Source organism: Trachypithecus francoisi, unplaced genomic scaffold (genome assembly GCF_009764315.1).
Source record: "Trachypithecus francoisi isolate TF-2019V2 unplaced genomic scaffold, Tfra_2.0 Lachesis_group0, whole genome shotgun sequence".
Taxonomy (NCBI): domain Eukaryota; kingdom Metazoa; phylum Chordata; class Mammalia; order Primates; family Cercopithecidae; genus Trachypithecus; species Trachypithecus francoisi.
In genome coordinates, this window is record NW_022681453.1 from 52,903,758 (window position 1) to 52,927,332 (window position 23,575).

The 23,575-nt window shown below is 45.5% G+C and overlaps 1 protein-coding gene across 4 annotated transcripts in view; it reads right to left on the bottom strand.

The window, feature by feature from the left end:
* The window catches only part of SRGAP3 (SLIT-ROBO Rho GTPase activating protein 3), a 268,212-nt gene that overhangs the window by 46,771 nt on the left and 197,866 nt on the right, over positions 1 to 23,575 (bottom strand). For 2 of the 4 annotated variants that reach the window (XM_033210533.1, XM_033210535.1), the window contains exons 9-12: positions 21,563 to 21,760; positions 15,906 to 15,990; positions 10,119 to 10,146; positions 4,725 to 4,827 (exon numbers count right to left, since the gene is read on the bottom strand). In XM_033210533.1, coding sequence (XP_033066424.1) covers positions 4,725 to 4,827; positions 10,119 to 10,146; positions 15,906 to 15,990; positions 21,563 to 21,760 — 414 coding nt within the window. Of the gene's footprint in view, positions 1 to 196; positions 228 to 4,724; positions 4,828 to 10,118; positions 10,147 to 15,905; positions 15,991 to 21,562; positions 21,761 to 23,575 lie in introns of all 4 variants that reach the window. The other 2 variants (XM_033210534.1, XR_004436994.1) reach the window with 2 other exon arrangements.

The window sequence follows — 23,575 nt, forward strand, 5'->3', positions numbered from 1 at the left end:
GACAGCATGGATTTGGATACATTCTTGGCTCCTCCACACCCCACCTGTGAATTCTTTCCTTGATAGACTGTGCCCAGGGACAGGACAAGAATATGGACCCATCAGCAACAGGCAAGGTGGGCTCTGTTCTGGAAGTCAGCACTAAAGACAGTTTCCATCGCGGTGAATGGGGCTAACGGGCCTTTCTAGTAAATACCTGGTTCCTGGTTCGAGCATTTCTTCTTCCTCTGATAACAAAAAATAAACAGGCAGCAGAGCAGGAGAAAAAGAAAAGATTATGCAGGAATAAGATCAGTTAGAGTAAGCAGATCCTTCAGAGTCCGTGAACGCCGAAATGCAATGGCAGCCAGCCAAGGTCCTAGGGAGCCTGTCAAACAGCCGGCCTGTGGGGAGGGTCACCCCTGAGCCTGGGAGCCTCATGGGACTTCTGGAAGCCGCCCAGCTAGCCTTCCCATGTGGCTGCCTTAGCTGCCCTCCCAGACACCAGTTGACATGGGAGCCTCTTTCAGTCCTTGTGAAACAGCAGCAACTGTGTGGACTGGACCCATTCCCGTCCCTGTACCTAGCTTCTCTTCAACAAAAGGGACTGTTTATGCACCCATGGACAAAAGCCTACCTACGACCCCATAAGGTATGTCCAGCTGCCCACAAAAAGGAGAGAAATACACCTTTATGTCTACTGGAACAATGTCCTGGAATTCAGCTCAAGAACCCTCACTGTTGGTAAAAAGTTCAGTTCTAACAAGATCATGTCTACAAGGTACCCTTTGGATAGAGGCCCATAGGATTCCACCTGATGCCAAATTCCAAACAGCTTCCCATGTTTCCCTGCCATACACCCTCAGTTGCTTTTCTTGGGTATCCACTTGACTTTGCTCTCCTTCCTCCCCACTTGACCCTTACACTGGCACTAAGGAATACAAAAGCTGAGAAAGGCCTGGAGGAGGAAGGGAAGTTGAGTCAGAATGCCTTCATGAGCTTGGGGGAGAACGGGAGCCTTTACTTTCACTAAAAGCCACTAATAATGCCCATTTTCAGGGGAGTGCCGTCAGCTCTTTCCACTGTGCAGCAGGTCTGTCTCTGGGGTGAGCACTTGTCCCATCCAGGCTCCTGGAGGATGTGTGCTTTCTAGTTAGTGTCATCTGTCCAGTTCTCAGTATCTCAACAACTGGAACTGTCTGCTACTTGACACGCTGACTAAATCTACCAGAATCCCAGAACTGAGTAAACAGCCTGGTCAAACAGGCTCTATGAGCAATATGCTAAAATTAATGCTAATAATCGTAGGTAATACATAGTGCTTACTATGTGCCATCCAGTGCTCTAGAAACATAACATATATTGGCTCATTTAATCCTCCTCACAAAGGATCATGAAGTAGGTAATTATCATGCTTATTTTACAGAAACAAGATGAGGATTCTCCCCTTGTCCCAGAGGTGAACCTCCTGGGCTTCAAAACTGGCTCTTACAAAAATGAGTTCTCCTTTTGTCTGAGAGGAGGAGGAAAAAACATCAAGGATTTTGAAAGGCTTTTGTTTATTCAGGTAGGGTATGAGAAATGTATAAATCAGACTCCAGCAACATTTACTTATGATTATTAACCCCAGGGATGCTTCCTTGTCCCTCTAAGCCATTATAATTGTGAAGTCCCAGTGATGTTATTTTATTAAAAACCTTTTCACAGGTGTGGTTTTTCAAAGCTGGGGACTCTTAGTTCAATGTTCTTTCAGATGGCATGTGAATTATAATAGAAAATTAAAATCCATTCTCAATAGTTGAAGGATTGAATACATTATACTGCCTTTTCATTCTCTGAAAATTAATAACCTTTCACAGCAGAACTGTGCTATAAAACATCGACCACCTAGCTCATAGTAGGTGCACAGTATGAGTTTGTGGAACTGCGCTGATGGTATGTGATGAGTACAGTGCGACTATAAAGCAATGCAATAGTAAGGCCAGGCGCAGTGGCACATGCCTATAATCCCAGAACTTTGGGAGGCCAAGCCAGAAGGATCCCTTGGGCCCAGGAGTTCAAGACAAGCCTGGGCAACATAGTAAAATCCTGTCTCTACCAAAAAAAAAAATTTGTTTTAATTAGCCAAGCATGGTGGTGCATGCATGTAGCCGCAGCTACTCGGGAAGCTGAGGTGGGAGGATCACTTGAGCCCAAGAAGTCAAGGCTGCAGTGAGCCATGACTGTGCCACTGTACTCCAGCCTGGGTGACACAACGAGACTGCCTCAATAAATGAATGAATGAATGAATGAATGAATGAAATAGTATTTAGCAAACACACCTTTTTTCCCAGTCAAATGAGTATTATTCCTCCAACTTTTCCGCTTAGGAGGTGATGCACTTATTCCAACAGTGCTGCCACTGCTCAAGTGCTCTGGGCTGTCGCTGCTGGGGTGTTCTTTTCAGAGCCAGTGGAACAGCCCCACTGTAGCATATTCCTCTTGCCATTTTGCACCTCCAATGGCATCGCAAAGCTCAGCTTCAAACGGAGCTTTCTATTCCAAAGACAAGGTGTCCATTTGAATACATAGTCTTGGCCCCACTGGTAAAGGCCATGCTCCAGGCTCTAAAGAAGATTGACCAAAGCAGCTGCAGCAATGCCGACACATTCAGATAAGAAGGTGGCTTCCCAAGATGACTACCTCAAAGGGGCAAACGCTCATGTGGTTGACTAGGTTATGATGTGTTGGTCAGAAGGAATAAAGTCAGATTACTTTATAGTCACATCTTACATATAGGACCTCTCTATTACAAAAATACTTAACAGAACAACTGCTTGTCAAATACTGTCAGATAAGAGTTGATTCCTTCCAAGTATCCCGACTGATCACCCATTTCCAAAGACCTAAGCAAACTGAGGATGTCCCTGTCTCTGAGCCTTCATTTCTTCTGTTCTTCCTTTCAATAATTTCTTCTGTCCTTTTATTCTCCTCTGCATTCCCACCTTTCCTTCAAAGCCCCTCCAGAAGCCTACTGTGCTTGAGCTCGTAGCTCTTTTTGCTCTGAATTCTTTTTTTGTTGTTGTTTATTTTCGAGACAGGGTCTTGCTCTGTCACTGAGGCTGGAGTGTAGTGGCACAACTGTAGCTCACTGCAGCCTTGACCTCCCAGGCTCAAGCCGTCCTACCTCAGCCTCCCAAAGTTCTAGGATTACAAGTGTGAGCCACTGCACCTATCCTAAACTTGTTTATGTGGGGATAACTCACAAGTTGCTCATCCTAAATCACCTTCCACTTTCTGCCTTTTGTATTTAAAATTTCCCGAGCTCCACTACTGGCTCCTTGAGGGAAGAGAGAGTAACTAGTGCCCTCTCAGCCATGGACCATGGCTCTTTTATGGGCAAGGGTGAAAGAAGAAAGTCTTGGGGGAGAGAGGAGGAAGGATGGAGACAGAAGATTCCTTTCGCACAGCCCCACCCTCCCATGACCCAGTAAACCACTCCCTCTGGGTCACCTCCTGATCTTCCTTCCTGATACACCCATGGGCCCCTCCCTTTGGGAATCCTCTACGCTTTGGTCTTCTTAGGCATCCTACAGCAGCCCTTGACATTCCTCACCCCTGGGCAGTCCCAACTTGGGCCCTGGTCTCCCACTTTCCCTTTTCCTTACTCTCCCTTCCCCAGAACTCAGCCCACAAGGAGAGACAGTCCTGAGACCCAGGCTGGTCCTGCTTACCCCCTCCCCTGCCTAAGGCCAAACCCATATCCAGTCTCTTGCTGTCCTGCAAGTCTTGTGCTGGACCCTGTCTGAGGATCACGAGTAGAGAGCCGGAGCACGGGCAGCCTCCATAAACCCCAAATCATTGGCAAAGGCCAGGGGCCTTTGCTTTTTCTCCTGATTGATATCTATCATCTTCTCTGCAGAGAGTGTCTTCATTAGAAGGTAGTGGGCTCTCAAATCAGTTGCAGGGACTTCCCCGCTTCCTCTAAGTAATGTTAAGAGTGCTTCTCCCCTTCCTCAAGTATCTCCCCAGCTGCTGCTCTTCGCTTCTCCATCATCTTCTTAATTTTCCTTGAGTCATTATATCTGACATGACTTAATCTCATATCCTTTACACCAAAGAGAAAAGAAAAGAGAAACTCTCCTAGCCAAACTACTTAGGTACAAAGGGTTAACCTAGAATTCAAAAGGGACAACCTCCACTTTTCTCCCTTCTCCCAAACCACCTAATGGGAAGCAAACCAGGTGGGAGGATTTTCTCTCATAAAAATCGTATGTGTTTCCTTTGCTGGTATATATGCAACTAAAAAAATGCACGTGTATAAAAACACACTGATACCCACAGGGATTTCCTCTGTGTTGCTTTCAATCCAGCTTCTCCTGGGAGACGTGGGTGTGAAGTGAGGAAATGGGGTTTCTCTGACTGTCCCTCAGGTGTTAGGACTGCAGTTGCTGAAGCAATGAAGCGTGGCTGGCTGGGCCTGCTGTGCTGGTATTTCACCCACCTTGGACTTCCCTGGGTTCTGTCATGATCTGATCCCTACCCCCCAGGGCTGAGAATTGCGCAGGGCACTTAGGAGCAACCAGTTAGAGGCTACAGCGGCTCCCGTGAAAAGTCCTTGCTGAAGCTAAGAGTAGGCTGCAGTGAGGAACTAGCTCCACAGGGCCTGGCCAAGGACAGGGCTGTCTGCTGGCAGGGAGGCGGGAGGACAGAGGCTGCCATTACATTGGGTGCATTCGCGGACTCCATGGCTCCCCAGCAAGTACCTTAATGAATGCTTCCATACTGCCGTTAAAGAGTTTATGGCTATACACTGAGAGAGGCCTAGGTCTCCTCATTTTCTGTGGTTTAGGGGGAAGACAGGGGGGCCTAGGGGAAAACGGAACAAAAGAAATCAAGAAAGCAACCAACATAAACATACAACTGGGAAAGACGCTCTTAAAACCCACGACTAAAGGGGAACACAAAATATAAATGGAAGCCCCTGACCCCCCGCCAAGACATTGGTTTCCAATGTTCCATCTGAAGGCCTTTGGATGTTTTAGGAGATCTTAATTTACCCACAATGCCAAGCAGGAGCAACTCTTACATGACGCAAATGCATTCTAAATCTTAGGGGGAAAATAGGACATGTGCAAGAAACCATTGAAACTCCAATCAGAGGCTGCCATCCTGCAAAGCTGACCAGATGGAGGGGGAATCAGGGGAGAGAGATGTAATCTGTAGCCTGAGAAAGCAAGAGACTTTCAAAAATGATTGTGAGGGTTAATTTTCACTATTTTGGCTTAAATTTATCACCAAGTCTCAACTCCCAATGTACCAGGGCACTGATCTTCCTAATGCCTCTTGGCATTTCAAATGCACTTGACTAATCTTTATTTCATTGATCTAAGAGCCAGGCAATTATTATTCTCATTTCAGAGATGAAGAAACTGATACCATGAGGGAGGCTGCAACTTCTTTGGGGTCCCTGGGTGACACCAGGATGATGGTAATATCCTGTTCTTTAGTCAAGTACACTTTCTTTTTTTTCTTTTCCTTTGAGACGGAGTCTTGCCTTGTCACCCAGGCTGGGGTGCAATGGCATGATCTCAGCTCACTGCAACCTCTGCCTCCCAGGTTCAAGCGATTCTCCTGCCTCAGTCTCCCAAGTAGCTGGGATTACAGGCATGCACCACCACACCCAGCTAATTTTTTGTATCTTTAGTAGAGACAGGGTTTCACCATGTTGGCCAGGCTGGTCTTGAACTCCTGACCTCATGATCTGCCCGCCTTGGCCTCCCAAAGTGCTAGGATTACAGGCGTGAGCCCCTGTACCCAGCCTCAAGAACATTTTCAATTAAACCACTTTCAAATCCATTATTATACTTAATGCCACCTCAACCCTGTATATGTGGCCCCATTTTACAGAGGCAGAAACTGAAGCCTCCTGTGAAGGAGAACTGACAGAGCTGGACCCCAAACCCAGGACTCTTTGGCTCCAAGTTCAGGGTTTTTCCTACCAGACCACCATCATGGAGCCTTAGGGCACTTTTTTATTTCCAACCAAGGACTCATCTACCCCAGTCACCTTTGCTATGGGATCAGGTTGAAAGTGTCTTGCTTTACTTTAGGATTTCCATTCCTAAAGTATGCTCCACTCTTGGCCACAGGGAGAGGTAACCATACCACAGTTCACCAGTGAAACAGCCACAAACACTGGACCTGTTTCCAGAATTGCTCACCATGCATATACCTGTGTTGGCTTATTTGCTCATTTCACCACACAAGTTGGCCTGACTCAATGGTGCCAGCCTTCTGGGGCAAAGGGTTTTTTAAGGTTAGGAAGAGGGCCCCTAACCAAGAGAGGCAGTTCATTTTCAAACGGCTTGGTTCAAAATTTGGGTAGCAACAAGTGGGGACTCAGCCAGGCACAGATAATGTCCACACATGACAAGCAAAGACCTGGTCCCCCAAGTCTTCATTGATTTCTGTGAGTGGGCAAGAAATCTTCTGGACTATGCAGCCAATCAGGATAAATGAGATTCATGCCGCCTCTGCTGACTGGGCTTGTTGTACCTGCCTCCTTCAGTAGGCCAGCCATCCCCAGGGACCTCTAACCAACTTCTCCTAGGTGTTTGAGTATTGAGCAAATGCTGCTAGCTCCAGTACATGCATGGGCAAAAACCAGGTGAATCCAAATATCATGCCACCCAAACAACGGAAACAAAATAACAGCACAGATCAAAATTTTGAAAAGAAACAACAGGCAAGATTATTTCAAGCCCATCTTGGATCTATGTCAATTTGGTTAGCTAAGTCCATGTCATTTCTTTTTCAAAAATTACTTATTTTTTTGAGGATGTATGTATGTGGGGGTGGGATGTCTTACAAGATCTGCTCTTAAATTTTCAAATACCAAAGGCAAAAGAGAGTGTCAAAAATGTGACACAAGGCCAAAGGTTCTAAGTTTGGGGATTAGAAATAACTTGATGATACCAACATTGTCACCCTGTTTTCATAGTGTTTGGTTTGTTTTTGAACATTCCCAGATCATTTCCTTATCACATTGCATGATAACCTCACAACAACCCTGTGAGGTTGGGAAAAAATATTCAGTTCACTTTACATACAAGGTCAATGAGCCCACAAAAGATGAAGAAACTTGCCTAAGATCACACAAATAAAATGTGATTGAGGCTGGTGGTACAATTCAGCTCTTCCTACTCTCAAGGCTCTAGTGTGAGTATGAAAGTGATTTTATCATAGAACATAGCATAGAACATCCAGAAGTAACATTAAATTATCTGTTAAAATTCTCATGGCCAGGAAGAGCAGAGACTCTTAAAGCAGGTGTTGGACACTCAATATCAAAAAACCTATGGTGCCCAACTGCAAGGTTTCCTTAAAAGAAAGTCCTAAGTGTTTTTTGTTTTTTCTTAAATTTTACAAGGTGGAATAAAGGGAAAATAAGATACGTTTTTCCATTTTTCCTGCCCAATCCAGAAAGCAAAGGACTGCGTGAATCACATGGGGATTTCTTTCTTTGTGTGGTGTTCTGTGCACTGTCTGGAATCTCTGACAAGGAAACGTAGCTATCCCAACTTTGCACAATATCAAATCTATATTGACTTACTGAAGTGCTGGGTGGGGCACAAAGTGGGGAGCAGGGGGGCAGCCCGGCCAAGGAAAGTGGGGCAGCCTAAGCCTTCCATCTCTTCTGCTGCTCAGATGCAGAGCAAAAAGGAAAGAAAGAAAGAAAGAAAGAGAGGCAGGGAAAACAGGAAGAGAGAAAGCAACAGAGAGGAAGAAAGAGAAACTAGAGACCAATGTCCCCTTTCTGCCTTTTAATCAAGATGAAAATTAACACACGTTGGCAACACAGGAAATTGCCTCAAAATTATCCTGCAACTAAAGGGATGTGATGAAAAATTCCCCTAGATAACCTAATAGACTTGGAGGTCAACATCCCAAATGGTGGCAATGCTGTAGTGCAATGCCAGTCGGGCCCTTGGAGGCTATGCATGGGCTGTGTACTGTGTTGCATCTGCTTGAACAAGATCTCGAGTGATTTCATCTCTAATCCAGACCACGAGGGTATGTCAACGTGGGTAAGGGGAGCCAGACATCATTTGAATCACAATAATCAAATCTTATATTTGCATCTTGCTTCGACATTTACAATACACTTTTAAATTTAAGTGCATTATCACATCTGGCCATCCTGAATTACAGGGTTTTTACGAATTTGGTCTATCCTAAGATAAAGTTCTGAAGTGTGAGAAAAATATAACATACTGTAGCCCATATGCAAAACCAGTTCCTCTATACAAGGTCAACAGCAACTTGGCTGAGGAGATCTTGCTCAAATAACCATCCAAAAATGATATCCACCTCATGTGGGAGTCCATGGAAGATACAGAGAGAGTCATAGGACAGAGACGTTGTTAGCAACAATTTCCACAAGTTAGATAATGATTTTGGAGGTAAGGGAAGACTTTTAGTTTACTAACAAAGACTTCAGTTTACTTTGACCTTGACCAGGAACCAGAGTACACAGGGCTATGTCTGCAATTGAATGCAGGGTAGCTGCAGTTGAATGCAGGGTGTCTAAGTGGGAGGTCTGATAAACTCAGCTTGGATTTCCCAGGCCCTAGGTCAAGGAGGGTGTGGAAGACTTCAGAGGGCTTTATTTAAAACACAAAACAAAAAAAACAAACCCTCAACTTTCCACTGAGGGATGACCCTGAGACCTGGCCAAGGGTTTGATTACAGATCTCCTCTCCCACACTCTGCTGCAACAAACTTCTCTGCATGAGTTCTAGGAATTAGGAGGAAGTGAGGGACAGCTCAATTCATCCCCCATCTGTTTCACTATTTGCAGAATTTGGTGTAAAATTCAGCTTCTGTTGTTTTGAGACTATGACAACATTCTCTTGCCAGGAAAAAAAAAAAAAAAAAAATTATTATAGGTTTGTAAAAGATTCTTCGAAAGTGACCCTGCACATCTGCCGCCCCATGCTGGAAGGGCCTCGCCTGGTGTGAATTGTCCTGATGCTTCCAAATTGCCAGAGCCCAGAGGAACAGCTGTACGGGCTGAACTTCTGTCAAGCCCTCGGTCTCCCCATCCTGAGCCCAGGAAACTGAAAACCCTAGAGTTTTCCAAGACTTTGCCCCACTCCCTTCCCAAGGAGCAGGAGAGAGTTGGGAGTTCATCTTTGCTCTTGCCAAACATGATGGTTTCTCAGGATTTGGGGCCACTGGGAAGCATTTGTGGGAAAGAAAATAATGCCCTCAGGTCCTCGGGCCCAGAAAGTGAGGCAAAAAGTAGCGCTCTACTGCCATGTGATGGAAAAGCGCTGGCCTCTGGGCCACTGGCTGAATTCCAGGTAGACAGTGCAATATCTCTTACTGGGAACGCAGAAATGAAATAAGCTCTAAGCAAACAACCTGGCCAGTGACAGAGCCACTTATGGATCTAAGCTTTCTGAAAGGGAAGTAAAGTCAGCTCCTCAGCTATCAGCTGCTGAGTGGAAAGTGTTCACTGGCTCTAGTCTGCTCAGGGAAAAGCGCAAAAGGGAATGTTGAACGAGCTGAAGAGAAAGCAGAAGTTGCCCGTGTGTTACTTTCTGTCAGCCCATCCAAGTGCCCGTGAGGTCCAAGCCAGGGTGTGGACAGCGGGGGAGTCTGTGCACATCTATGCGCATGCGTGTGCCCAGCTGCGCGCAATCTGAGCCTGACCCAAAGCCTTGGTACATGGGGACCCCAGGCTGGTCCTCGCAGTAAGGCTGGGCAGTTTGCTCAGCATGGTATAGCACGTGGGAAGAGAGGTCAATAGCCACCTCACAGCCTCTGGCTCCTACAGGCTGCCCTCAGCCACTCTGAGTAGACAATACTGTCTCACCCGATGGCCAGCGCAAAGGGAGGGTGCCCCACTGCCACACAGCAGCCCCCAAAGCGCCCCTTCCATCGCCAGCCTGGAGGGGCGTGGCTTTGTCAGTCTAATGCTAGAAGCAGCAAAGCAGCAACTGTGCCTCACTTAGGCACACCCACACCAGCCCGTGGGGACATTGGTGAAGAAGCCATCCCTGCTTCTCCAGCTCCCAGCAGTGCCTTCCCAGCCCCATCCCACTCCCACCTCGGGCAGCAGATGAAAGAAAACATGACTCTCCCACTCTCACCTGGTGGTGCCGCATTCTGCTCTTTCCCCTGCAAAGAAAAGTATACATTAATGTTTAATTGCCTTTTCTTTTTAAACCAAAGAACTTTCGTCTTTTTCTAAAAACAAAACACAATGAGTCTTAATTATTTATGAAATATGAAATCAATTATGCCTAAGGTATGGTCTGTTGAAAAGAACTGCGTCTTATTAATTCTTTATTAAAAGCCTCCTATTTGTAGGGCTGTGTTCACACACACGTTATTGTTCACAGACATTTTCAGTGATCCTCAAACTACAGCCCTCTGGCTACTTGCATCAGAAACATCTGGGGGTCTGGTTAAAGATGCAGATTTCTTGGCTCTCTCATGGGTCTTCTGAATCCGAATCTCTGAGATAAAAACCCAGCAATCTGCATTTTAACAACCACCCCTGGTGATCACTTCTATGCCTCCCAAAGTTCGAAAACTCCTGCAGTGTTTAATGGCAACAAAGACTGACTGAGCCCCTGTCATATGCCTGGCACTGAAGGATACCAGCCATAAGGCTGGTGCTCCTCCACCCTGCTGCCCTGCCTCCACCTTCATTCCCAGCTGAAGATCTTCTCATTTCCTTCATGGGAAAAGAAAATCAAGTAATATGGGTTCTCCATCTGCGTGCCTTCATTGGGCCCTCCCACCTACTTGCCAGACAAAGCCCAGACCTTCTCCTTATGCCCTGGTTCCATCCCCTCTGCCCTTCTGGGGACCTCAGTTTCTGCAGGTATCTCCCCTCTCCCTAGCATCACCAATCTCCTCTCTTCTGGACCATTTCCAGCAGCATATCTATGTGTTCTGGATATGCACGACCTAGCTTTTAACCCTTCTGTTGACCCCATTTCTCTTTCCAGCTACATCCTCATTTCTCTGCTCTTGTTTACAGTAAAATTCCCTGAAGGAGCTGTCTGGAGGCACTACTGCTTCCTCCCCTCCTATTCCCTCCTTGCCCTTTTGCAGCTAGGCTTCTGTCCTCATCCCTGGGCTGAGACTGCTCTTGTCAAGGTCAACACTTAAGGTCAAAAAGGATCTCCTTCAGGCTGAATCCAATGGTCTTCTCTGCCCTTATTGTACCTGACCTCTGCACCATTCTACTCAGTTCACCACTCCCTTCTTACAAAGCTCTCTCCTCTTCACTTTCATGACTCCACATTTTCCAGGTGTTCTTCCTGCCCTACAGGTTCCTCAGTTTCTCTTTCTGTCTCCTCCTCATTCTGCCCAACCTCAAACCTCGAAATGTTGGAGTGCCATCAGGACACAGACCCAGGGCTGCTTTCCTTTTCTACACATCCTTTCTAAGTGACCGCAAGTGCTTACCGAGGACTCCCTACTCTATGTCTAGATCTTACCCTTCCCTAGAATTCCAAACTCAGATGCACTGCCATCTTTTATAAAAATAGCATAATTGAGGTATAATTTATATATCATAAAATTCACCCATTTGGAGTGTATCATTCAGCGATTTTTAGTGACTATTCAAAGTTATGCAACCCTCACCAGAATTCAATTTGAAAACATTTCCATCCCCAGGAAAAGATCCCTCCTTCTCTGGGTTCCCAAACTGTCCACTCTTCTATGTACTCCACATGGTCTAGTTACAATACCCTTCTCTCAATTCTTCTGACTCACCACATTTCCCGCATTTGCAAATGTTGTCCCCTCTTCCCCAAAAACTCTTCCCCTGGTTTTTCACTTGGCTGACACCTTCTCATCCTTTAGTTTCAGCTGAAACAGCAACTCCCCTAGGAACCCTCTCTGATCACCCTATCTAAAGCAGGTCCCCCCATCTCTCCCTGACACATATATGATTGTTCTGTATCTCAGCCCAAAGTTTTCATTCATGGCACTTGACACAATTATAATCCCCACCCTCTCTTTTTTTTAAGAGACAGAGACTTGCTCTGTCACCCAGGCTGGAATGCAGTGGCGTAATCTTGGCTCACCGCAGCCTCCACTGCCTAGCCTCAAGTGATTCTCCTGCCTCAGCCTCCTAAGTAGCTGGGACTACAGGGCCATCACCACACCCAGCTCAACTATCACACTTTCTTAGTAGTTTGTTTACCATTTGAGGTCTCTCTTTTCCATGAGGGCAGGAACCTTATCTTTCTTGTGTACCACTGTCTCCCCAGGCCTGGCCAAACAAAATGCCTGTGCTCTTGGATAGATGAATGAACAGATGGGGGCAGGTAGAAATCAAAGGTTTTAGGATGTGGAGTGGAATGTCAGAACACACTCAAGACAGACTTTTCTCTGGCATAGAATCTAATACGTTGTTGATCAGCTTCAGACTCACATTCCTGCTCTCAAGAATCCCACAATCAACATCTTAAGAAATAGGGTGACTCAGTATCTCATAAATATGGGGAATCAAAAAATGCCCATCCTTTACCTTCTGAGACCTGTTGGGATTTTAAAAATATATTTTATAGTTGGTGGTTCAGTCATTTTCTAGAAAGTCAGATGGCCTGGGCCTGGTGGCCATTTTGCTCTGTGATGGGCGATTAAATCTTGGCCTGAAAAGGTTATGCACCTTCCCTTTTATAGGCAGCACACTGTTCACTCATGCTTGAGGGGCTTTCAGAAATTGAAAAACCAACTGCATCTTGAGTGTAAACCCTGGAGCTTACAGAATACTCACACCCTAGAGCAATAAAAAGATCGTAAGTCTAAGACTCAGAGATGATGATAAACTGAGAATTCTCTGGCCAATAAAATGGCATAGCGACAGCCAAGGTGTGTGCTCTTGCTCCCAAGAAGTGCCAGTGACATCCTTTGTAACAGGGAATGCCATTTGCCAAGCACCTGGAAGCTTTGACTTGTATGTCTAGGGTCAATCATGTTCTCAAATCTGCTTCTAAGTAAAGCTGACCCCAAAGACCTTGGGTTTCATCTAACTTGTAGTTTCCTTGAGCTATCCTGTCAAAAGAGTACAGCAGTCCCCACTTATCTGTGGGGAATGTGTGTGGATGCCTGAAACTGTGGATAGTACCAAATCCCACATGTCCTCTGTTTTTTCAATCTGATAACCAAGGCAGCTACTAAGTGGCCAGTGGGTGGGTACTGTATCCAGAGTGGATATGCAGGACAAAGGGAGGAGTCACATCCTGGCGAAGATGGAGCACGACGGCATAAGATTTCATCACGCTACTCAGAACAGCGAGAAATTTAAAACTTATGAATTGTTTATTTCGGGAATTTTCCATTTCATATTTTCAGGCTACAGTCAACCACAAGCAACTGAAACCATGGAAAGCAAAACCACACATAAAAGAGGGCTACTGTACTTTAGAGAAACGGAGGCACTAGACATGATACTACAAAATAGCCTTCATATGGCATAAAAAGGCCACTGATGCAGCTGTAACACTACCCTAGTCTTAGAAGAGAATTCTACTGAATAGAAGAACCAAAACGCTCAGGAAAAGGTGAATCACCAGTTGACACTCAGAAGGATGAATTCGCTAAGATTCTGAGCTCTCTTTGGCCTGCTGAATTTCTTCCCTTCCTCCCTCACCCAGTGGGCAATTTCCAATTTATCATTTAGGTCAGTGCAAATCCTCCCCTTTCACCCAGTGCCCTGAGAATCTATATGTATCTTTATCGTGTAGTGGCTATATAAAAATGACTGGAGATTTGGTCTCAATTTATTCAGGTTCCATCTTTTTCAGTAATGCAGTAATTTATTAACTTCAGTTAATAACATGTGTCAGTATTCATTAATGCTGACAAATATAGTATACTAATGTAAAATGTTAATAAACATTAACTAGATGTGGAGTATATGAAACTAGATATGGAGTATATGAAAACTTTATACTATCTTCCCAACTTTTCTGTAGCTCTAAAACTGTTTTAAAATAGAACATTTACTTCAAAAAAAAAAAAAAAATCTTCTCTAGAACTGACCAGTCTATCAAGAACCATCCAGTTGTCAAAGGAAGCACAGTGAGCCTTTCCACAGACAGCTTACTGAAACACAGAATTACAGAGATTCTTCCAGATGGCTTTTTCTCAGCTGCCCCTCTACTTTCGAAAACACATTTTCCAGGAGTTTTTTTTTTTTTATTGCTAATCAGCTCAAAACTCAGAAGAGGGACTGGTAGAGCAATCTTAGAGCAAGGTGTAGTTGAAGGCTAAATAAACTTGGAGGACCAAATGGACCAGGAGTTATGCCAACCAAAACTAAGTATGGTGATAATGATGATGATGATGATGATGATGACCGTCATTATCATCATTATCATCATCATCATCATCATCATCATCATCATCATCATTTGAGTTGGGAACATAAAGCAAGCCCCCAGAGAATGGCGGCAATGAAAGGTGCCTTTGTCAGGTAAGGGCCGCGGGAAGACAAAGCAAAGGGCCTCTTTATTGGTTAAAGCTCCACTGTGCTTCTGCGCCAAGAAGGCGTGGGCAGTCCACTGCACCAGACCCAGGATCTTATTTTTTAAAAGAAGATTAGTTTTCCAAATTCAGCATCTAATTGCAAAACTGCAAGTAGCCACCAACTCATATGGTCCTACCTTTTGTTACCTGGCTCATGAGGAACAGCCCCCTGACCTGTGCCTATAAATACTGGCCCTCCTCTTTAATGCTAGTCTTAGAAGCTGCCCCCATGGCACCTACACCTTGAGCTCCACTCTTGGACTTTCTCCCTTTCTCCTCCATTCTCACTGTTTTTCTTCCCTTTTTGGTACCCACACTCCTCCACACCCCCTTTATCCCCAGCCCGATACTGAAATGTCGGGATGGGTAAAATTTAGAGGGAAAGAATGAAGAAAAAGCTCACTGCAACTAAGTCTTCCCCACTCCTATCCCCTAGTCAATGAGTTTTTAACAAATGTCTACCCCCATGTAACTCAAATCAGGATATGGAACATTTATTTCCATCAGCACCCAAAGTTTCCCCGCTCTTACTATCTAGAACACACAAAACTAATCTGCAGGGACAGAAATCAGATCAGAGTAGAGCATGAGGGGCTGACTGCAAAGGAGCACAAGGGAATTTTTTAGTGTAACTGAAAAGCTCTATCCCCTGATTTCAGTGGTGGTTACCCATGCAGATGCAAAGGCCCTGGGACAGGAACAAGCTTGGTGAGTCCTGAAGGGCAGAAATTTGCTCAGTGTGGCTACAGCATAGTAAGGAAAGGGAGAATGACCGATGAGGTCAGGGAAGCAGGCAGAAGCTAAGTGCTATAAGGCCTCACGTGCCATGACAGCAGCTGGGATTTTATTCCAACTGCCACTGGAAGGCATTGTGAGTGGCTTTAAGCCTGGTCATCAGGTCCCTCAAGGGCCAAACCCTGACTTACTCTATGGATTTTCCTTCTCTGGACCTAGAACCCTGGCCAGACACTCCAGTAGTATTCCTTGCAAACAGTGTCTGCTGAAAAATGTCAGTGCCGGCCTCTGAGGCCCTGGATTCCCATTCCCTACCTGATGGGTGCCCCTCTATCAGTTTGCCTTGGACTGTCCCTGCCAACCTAAACTAAGACTTGTGGTTGCCCTCTATTTTCTCTTTGTTTATTTATTTTTTCTTTCTATTAATCAAAAAGCAAGTCACGCCCTTTATTTTCTATAGCCAGATTGGACCCCCAAGGCATCTGTACCAAGGTGATTTTCCCAGCCTGCCCAGTCCTGGTCAGTCCAGGTTCATTCTGCCAGATGCCTGCTGTCTAAAGCTTAAGCAGCTCAACACGTCAGGGGGACACAGTGAAACTCAGTGGGGAACAGAGCACCTCCCAGAGGCCCTCTGCCACCTCACTCACCTTCGCCCAGGGTCTGCTTGAGTAAATCGTGCTTGGCCTGCAGCTTGGTGATGAGGTTACTGCCATTCACATATTCTTTAAATTTCTGTAAGACACAAGGCACAAAGAAGTTATAGATTGCAAGGCCGAGTAATGGGATATATGCCTCTGCAACTGACCTCTGGGACAGGGAAGCCGAAGAGAGATCATGTCACCCGCAGGGACCCCAGTGCAGGGAACAGAGAGGTCTCTGCATCTGCGTCTTTGCTTTCCTCCATCTAGATCCTCAGCGCTGCCATGCTGTGGCCAGGCCTTGGAGGGCTCCAGGCCTTTCAGGTCAGGGGTTAGGAACACAAAGCAAGCCGGGGGAGAATGGGAGCAGTGAAAGCTGCCTTTGTCAGGTAAAGGCCAGAAGGAGACAAAGCAAAGGGCCTCTTTCGTCATCAAAGCTCCACTGTGCTTATGTGCCAAGAGCAATAAAAATGGGAACCATCCCGGGGCCACGCTCAGCCGAGGCCAGAGAGCTTTATCAGATCTGTCAGAGGAGCCTGGGATCAAGTCTTCCTTTCATCTGGCCCCGCTTTGAAGGAGGAAGGGCTTGCAGGCCCCTGAGAGGCTTTCCCATTAAAATAACCCAAATTGCAGTAGGTGATAGGATTTTCTTCTTTTATAGATGAGAAAAATGAAGCTTGCACCAGGAAGTGGTTTGTCCAAGGTCCCATGGAAAGTCAGCTGTGGGCCACACCCAGCCCCAACCTGCTTCCTAGTTCAGGGCCCTGGCCCAGTGCAGTGCACCTGAGAGCGGTACTGAAGGACAGAGAACAGGCCAGGACAGAAACACACCTACCTGCCTGAACTCAGCCTGGGCCTCAGCCACCTCTACATGGGTACCAGCTTCCCCTACCTGTACAGTCTCAGAGCCCCACCGGGCATGCCTCTGCTGCATGGCCAGCTGCTAGAGGGTGGGCTCCACACCCAGCTCATCTCCGGCTCCCCAGTGCCTAAAGCTGTGACTGGTTTAGAGTAGGTGCTGAGAAATTTCACTGGATCCCTGCCCTCTTGAAGCTTATGTGGTGGAGTGGGGAGGGAGACAATAAATGAACAAAAAAGATAAGTAAAATACCACTCGGTCAGGTGGTGGTGAATACTATGGATAAAAAGAAATCAGAGCTGAGCATGGTAACTCACACACCTGTAATTCCAGCTCCTCAGGAGGCTGAGGTGAGAGGATTGCTGGAGGCCAGAAGTTCAAGACCAGCCTGGGCAACATAGCAAGACCCAGTCTCTAAAAAATAAGTTTTAAAAACTAGCTAGGCCTGGGGGCGTGTACTGTAGTGCCAGCTACTCAGGAGGCCAAGGTGAGAGAATCACTTGAGCCTAGGAGGTTGAGGCTGCAATGAGCTATGTTCATGCCACTGCACTCCATTCTGAGTAACAGAGTGAGACCCCCATCTCCACAAAATATAAATAAATAAATAAATAAATAAATAAAATAAAGTGTGAACAGTGGATTGGAAGTCCAGGAAGACCTCACTGCAAAGTGGACATTTGAGCCAAGGTCTGAAGGAGGTGGAAAGGGGGCCACATGGGGACCTGCAGGAAGGAGTTTTGTAAGCAAGGGGCATGATAATTGCAAGAGCTCTGAGAATAAAGTCAAGGAAGTAGATGTGACTGCCCCAAATCTACCTGCTAGTTTCTCAAAGAGAAACCCACTCTATTGTCCCAGCCAGCACACTAAAAAAAGGGCCAGAGAAAAGTGAGTTGTAGAGGCTCAGACACCCCCAAGTCAACTGTAGAGGAGGGCCTCTAACATCACCACCTTCCCATTGACAGCGTGGGAGAAAGACCCATTGGGGTGAGGGCTGACATATACACAAATAAGACTGGGGTCACCTCATGCTGGACCACCTTGATGCTCTGGAATGAACGGGCTGGTGGGAGGTTGTGGTGTCCTCTCTCCTTTTCCATGGTCCTAGGCTCCCAGGACCTGGCCTAGTGGCCATTAAGAGTCACTCCCCTTTGTATCTGCAGAGCACCTGACAGTTTTCACATACGTATGTTTAAGCCTCATCACAATCTTGGACGGTAAATGGGGAAAGCATCATCAGGCCTGTTCTACCCAGAAGGAAACAGAAGCTCAGAGCTGTGGTCACTCACTGGGTGACCTCGGCAGATTATTGAGCACTTCTGGGCCTCCATGTCCTCCCCAGTGTGAACTGAGAGTAGACTCAGTGTTTCTCCAAGTGTGGGGCAGAGGGCCAGGGGCTCGTAACCAGCTGGGGAGACTGTCAACGGCGCAGATTCCTGTTCAAGAATACCTTGAGTCTAACCCCTCATTTGACACTGAAGGAGGAACCAGTGAGGCCCAGAAGTGTTCACAATTCCAAGTGCCCATCTTGGGAGAGTGGTGGTCTGAGAACCTCCTTTTTTTTTTTTTTTTTAAGATAAGGTCTGGCTCTATTGCCCAGGCTGCAGTGCAGTGGCACAATCTTGGCTCATCGCAACCTCTGCCTCCCAGGCTCAAGCCATCGTCCCAAGTAGCTGGGACTACAGGCACACAGCAGCCTAAGTAGCTGGGACCTCAGCCTCCCAAGTAGCTGGGACTACAGCCACACACCACCATGGCCAGCTAACTTTTGTATTTCTTGTAGAGATGGGGTTTTGCCATGTTGTCCAGGCTGGTCGCGAACTCACAAGCTCAAGTGATCTACCCACCTCGGTTCCCAAAGTGTTGGGATTACAGGCATGAGCCACCATGCCTGGCTGAGAACCTACATTTTTAACAAGCTTCCCAGATGGTTCAAATGCACACTTCAGTTTGGTAACTACTGTCTGAGAGGCTCTCTATAGATGCTTTCAGCAATAATGTCCTCTCATTTTATCTCCTATCCAAGAATTCCCCAAAAAAGCAGAGCTGAGGGGTAAGCTGATATTCTGTTCACCGTGTCTCACTGCCCCAAGAAGTTGAAGATCTAGTCCAAAACACATAACACATGCCTTGGCAGGTCATCCACTGGTTAGTGCAAATTACAGCCTGGGGCTTTGTAACCCATCTCTGTCCGCCTCATTTAAGCTTCAACCATCTGAAGAATAACGAATGTCCACAAAATAAAGAATGCCATCAAATTGTATTGATGTTTGTATTTAAAGGATTATGATGTCCTTAAAAAGACCTAAAATAATGAGTCATGAGAAGGTATACTAGGAAACCACGCTAACAAACTAAATATTAAGAATAAACTATAACATCTTATGACCCTTAGTCATAGATACTGGAGAATCCTCCTAACTTCGAGTAGGCTGAACCCCCTTCTTGAATTCTGTTCCCCAGATTTATTTGCTTCTACTGCGAAAGTGAATTAATATTCATGTGCATGTTGTAACCATAAATTCTCTTTGTGAACACAGTAGGCCCCATGGAAGTGGCGAATGCCAGCAATCAGCGTGGGCTGCTTCGCTAAGCTCTGCTTTGTTTTCTTCCTTGACAGGGTCAAAGGGTGTTGGAGAAAATGCAGTGTGTGTCGACTACTGGTTTTCGACCAGGGATTTGACAAAGCCAGTTACAAGATGGAGCTCGGTTAGAATTGGGTGGGTTTGTGATGGGTTAAATGACTACAGTTCAGTCGATATTAGCCTCATTGCTTTTCTTTTTTCTTTTCTTTTATTCTTTTTTTTTTTTTTTTTGAAACAGCCTCCCTCTGTCACCCAGCCTGGAGTGCACTGGTGCAATCACAGTTCACCGCAGTCTCAACCTCCCAGCCTCAAGCAATCCTTCCACCTCACCCTCCTGAGTAGCTGGGACCACAGATATGGACCATGTCTAGCCTTTTTTTTTTTTTTCTTTGTAGAAATGGAGTCGTCCTATGTTGCCCAAGCTGCTCTCAAACTCCTGAGCTAAAGGGATCCTCCTACCTTGGCCTCCCAAAGTGCTAGGATTATAGGCATGAGCCATGGCGCCTGGCCCTAGTTGCATATTTTTAACACCTCTGTCTTTGGCCTTGGCCTTGGTATATCCATTAGTTTTTAAATTGATTAAACTTTGGAAGCCACGCTCACTGAATCTGCAGGTAACACAGGTTTGAGGAGACAGCATGTATGCTGAGTAACTGGATCAGGATGTTGACTAAAACCATGAATTGAATTCATCAAGAGGAAAACTAACTGGTGATAAACAGAAGACCTGCCCAAGACATCCCCTACAAAGCCTTAGGAAGAGTGAGGCCTGGTTAATGGCAGCATGCAGGGAAGAGAGCTATAAGTGATATTAACTTAGCCTTAAAATAATAATAAAAGAATATGATCTTAGAATGTATGAATAGGAGCATAGTACCTGGTATAGAAGGGGTGAACATTTTGCTCAATTCTTTTTTTTTTTTTTTTTTTGAGACAGAGTCTCGCTCTGTTTCCCAGGCTGGAGGCAGTGGCACAATCTCGGCTCACTGCAAAGTCCGCTTCCCAGGTTCAAGCAATTCTCCTGCTTCAGCCTCCCGAGTAGCTGGGACTACAGGCGCACACTACCACACCCAGCTAATTTTTTGTATTTTAGTAGAGACGGCTTTTCATCATGTTGCCCAGGCTGGTCTCGAACTCCTGAGCTCAGGCAATCTGCCTGTCTTGGCCTCCCAAAGAGCTGGGATTACAGGCGTGAGCCACCATGCCCAGCCAGTTTTGCTCATTTCTGTGTTGGGCCGACCACTGCTTGGAGTCTCACCTTAGAAGAGGCATCAGCACATGGAACATGTTCAGGAGAGAGCCACTAGGATACTGAGGCTACTCAAAACAAAAGTTTATAAGGCAGGACTGAAAGAATCAGATACATTTAGCCTGGAGAAATGAAATCCCAGTTCCCTGCAACCATGTGAAATACTGTCATGTAGAATTAGCCTCCACTCGTGGTGGTCCCAGAGAAGAGAACCAAGAAATCCCAGTGAGGTAGATTTTTGAAGATAGCAAAGATAAAGGAAAACATGATAATACTAAAAGCCAGGCACAATGCAAACAAAAAGGCTGTTTGGGGGAAAAGGGAGCTTTTAATCTTGGGAGCAATCAGGCAGAGTTAGGATGGCTCCTGGGCAGGGATGTGGCTGAACAGACTCAAGCATCCCATGGAAGATTTAAGGTCCCTTACAAACCTAATATTCTATGCTCAGTAAACACATGTTGAACTAAAGCCCCAGTCTCTGTCTCCTTGCTCCTCCCAGTCCCTGTCCAAATGGAAGATAATTAACATGGGATTTTACATGAAGTGCAAGCAACTAAAGAGCAATTTGCTTGGATTCTTTAGGGCATTTTTTCCCAAAGCTCACACCTAAATTTAAGACAATTCAACATGATAATCTATATACATAATTTTAGGGTTGTTCCTTGGGACTTGCACCTGACTCTGTTAGCCATTTTCTTATCACCCCACTGAATAAAACTGTCTCGGTTTTTTTCTAGAGCAAGAAAATGTCAATAATCATCACCCAAGATCAATGCCAGTGCTACCCATTGGGAATTCACTTTCTGCATTTCAGAAAACCAAGCCAGGCAACTTAATTTTAAAAGCATGGTGGTGGAGTCTCAGGTCCAGTTGACCCATGTGGTTTCTCTGGTTCTCAGTAGCTTGGGTTGCTCCTGAAAAGTCACTGCCAGTGGGTTGGCAGACACTGTGGTTCTGGGCCCAGGATGCCACTTACTGTAAAATAAAACATTTCTGTTTCCTGCTGGTTGGCTCTCCTCTTGGCAATGTTGATCTTGCTCATGTAGGTCTCAGAGGCAGCCGACTTGACAGACTCTGTTGATCGACTGTGTTGGAAGGCATCGGAGACGTCAAAGTCCTCCACAGTCAGCATGTCCTGTAATGTCTGCATGGTGGCATCCAGGGTTTTCCTAACCTGGAGAAACACAGCAGATTGACAAAAATCCTGTATTTTCATACTGCCGTTGACCCTTAAAGTCCCTTTCCCAACTGTCGCTTTACTTCTTCCATATAAAATCCCTAGGATATAGGCAGAACAAAAATAATCCTTCTCACTGTATTAATGTGGAAAACACAAATTAGTCGCCAGCCCAAAATCACACAGCTGGCTGGGATGAGAAGCCAGGTTGCCCAATTTAAAGACATTTTATTGTATGGCTCCTGCTAGAGAGAACCTTGAGGAATGTTGCAACAAATGAGGAACCCAGGTTTCTAGGTTTGCTTCTCTTGGCCTAATTATGTAACTCCAAACCAGCTCCTCCAATGCAAGGTGGTCACTTGAGTAAAGACAACATTAGACATGCTCTAGTTCTCTTCATTCAGAGAAGGGTAGAGACAAAGCTGACAATGGTGGGCAGCCATTCTTCGTGAACAAACTCTCCAGGTATCTGCTATTGAACTCCTATCAAAAGCCCAGCTGAGAAAAGGAAAACTCCAGGAAGACAGCTGCTGAGGCACACATTGTTCAGTTAGGACTCCAGTTTTTCTTCTGGAATTTCATGGGACCACCAGAAGCCTGCATGAGCAGGGTCCACGGGCCCTGACCTTACAGCACCCCTTTGCTGAACTGTGTCTAAAGGGCAGATTCTTTGCTTTGGAGGCTGGTTCCAAAAATAGTACCTGGAAAAACTGCCTCCAATGTTTGTTATAAAATTATTGTCACTCAAAGTCTATTTCTTGTCACTCAGACCTCAGCTTAAATGTCACCTCCTGGTGACATCAGGCCCCCCCGATATCTTCACTCAGTGCCTATTACTGTCTAATATTTTCCAAGCTCATTCATTTCTTGGCTTGTTTTTGTGTTTTGTAAATGAAAAATAAAATTCTAAGCCCCCAACCATCTGAATGGACCTCTCCTCTCGGTCAAGGGCATTCCAATGTTAACCTGAAAAACTAGTTCAGGCCATGATGGGAAGGGGGCGGCAAACCTACCTCATTATACCCTCCTCCTTTTTAGAATTACTGTTAGAACAGACTCTTTAAGTCTGATAGAAACGTTTACAGTCTATCCTCTGAAGCCTACTACCTGGAGGCTTCATCTCTATGATAAAACCTTGGTCTGCATAACCCCTTATCTTAACCCTGACATTCCTTTCTTTAGACAATAACTTAACTATTTCAACCAATTGCCAATCAGAAAATCTTTGAATCTGCCTATGACCTGAAAGCCCCTGCTTCCAGTTGTCCCACCTTTCCAGATCAAACCAAGTACATCTTACATGTATTGATTGATGCCTTACATCTCCCTAAAATGTATACAATCAAGTTGTGGCCCAACCACCTTGGGTACATGTTTTCAGTATCTCCTGAGGGCTATGTTACAGGCCATTGGTCACTCATATTAAGCTCAGAATAAATCTCTTCAAGTATTTTACAGAGTTTGACTCTCTTTGTCAACAGTTTTAAGTATTATCTGTCTTTTCTCACTAGAATATTCCCTCCCTGAGAGGAGGTGCTATGTTGTGTTGTGTTCACTCACTTTATTCTCTATCTAGAACAATGTTTGGTACACAATATGTGCTCTATAAATACTTGAATAAATATTGTTGAATGAATACATGAATCAATTCTTCTTTCTAATGCAGCATGACAGGAAGCTCAGGTTCAAAATTAAGTCTATTCAAGCCCGTTAGCAGCTCATACAGAGGAACACTGGCTTCATTCTCCTTTCTTTGGCCCTGATTTCAAATTTAAATTCCATTAACATTATGATCCATATGCTATTCCGTGT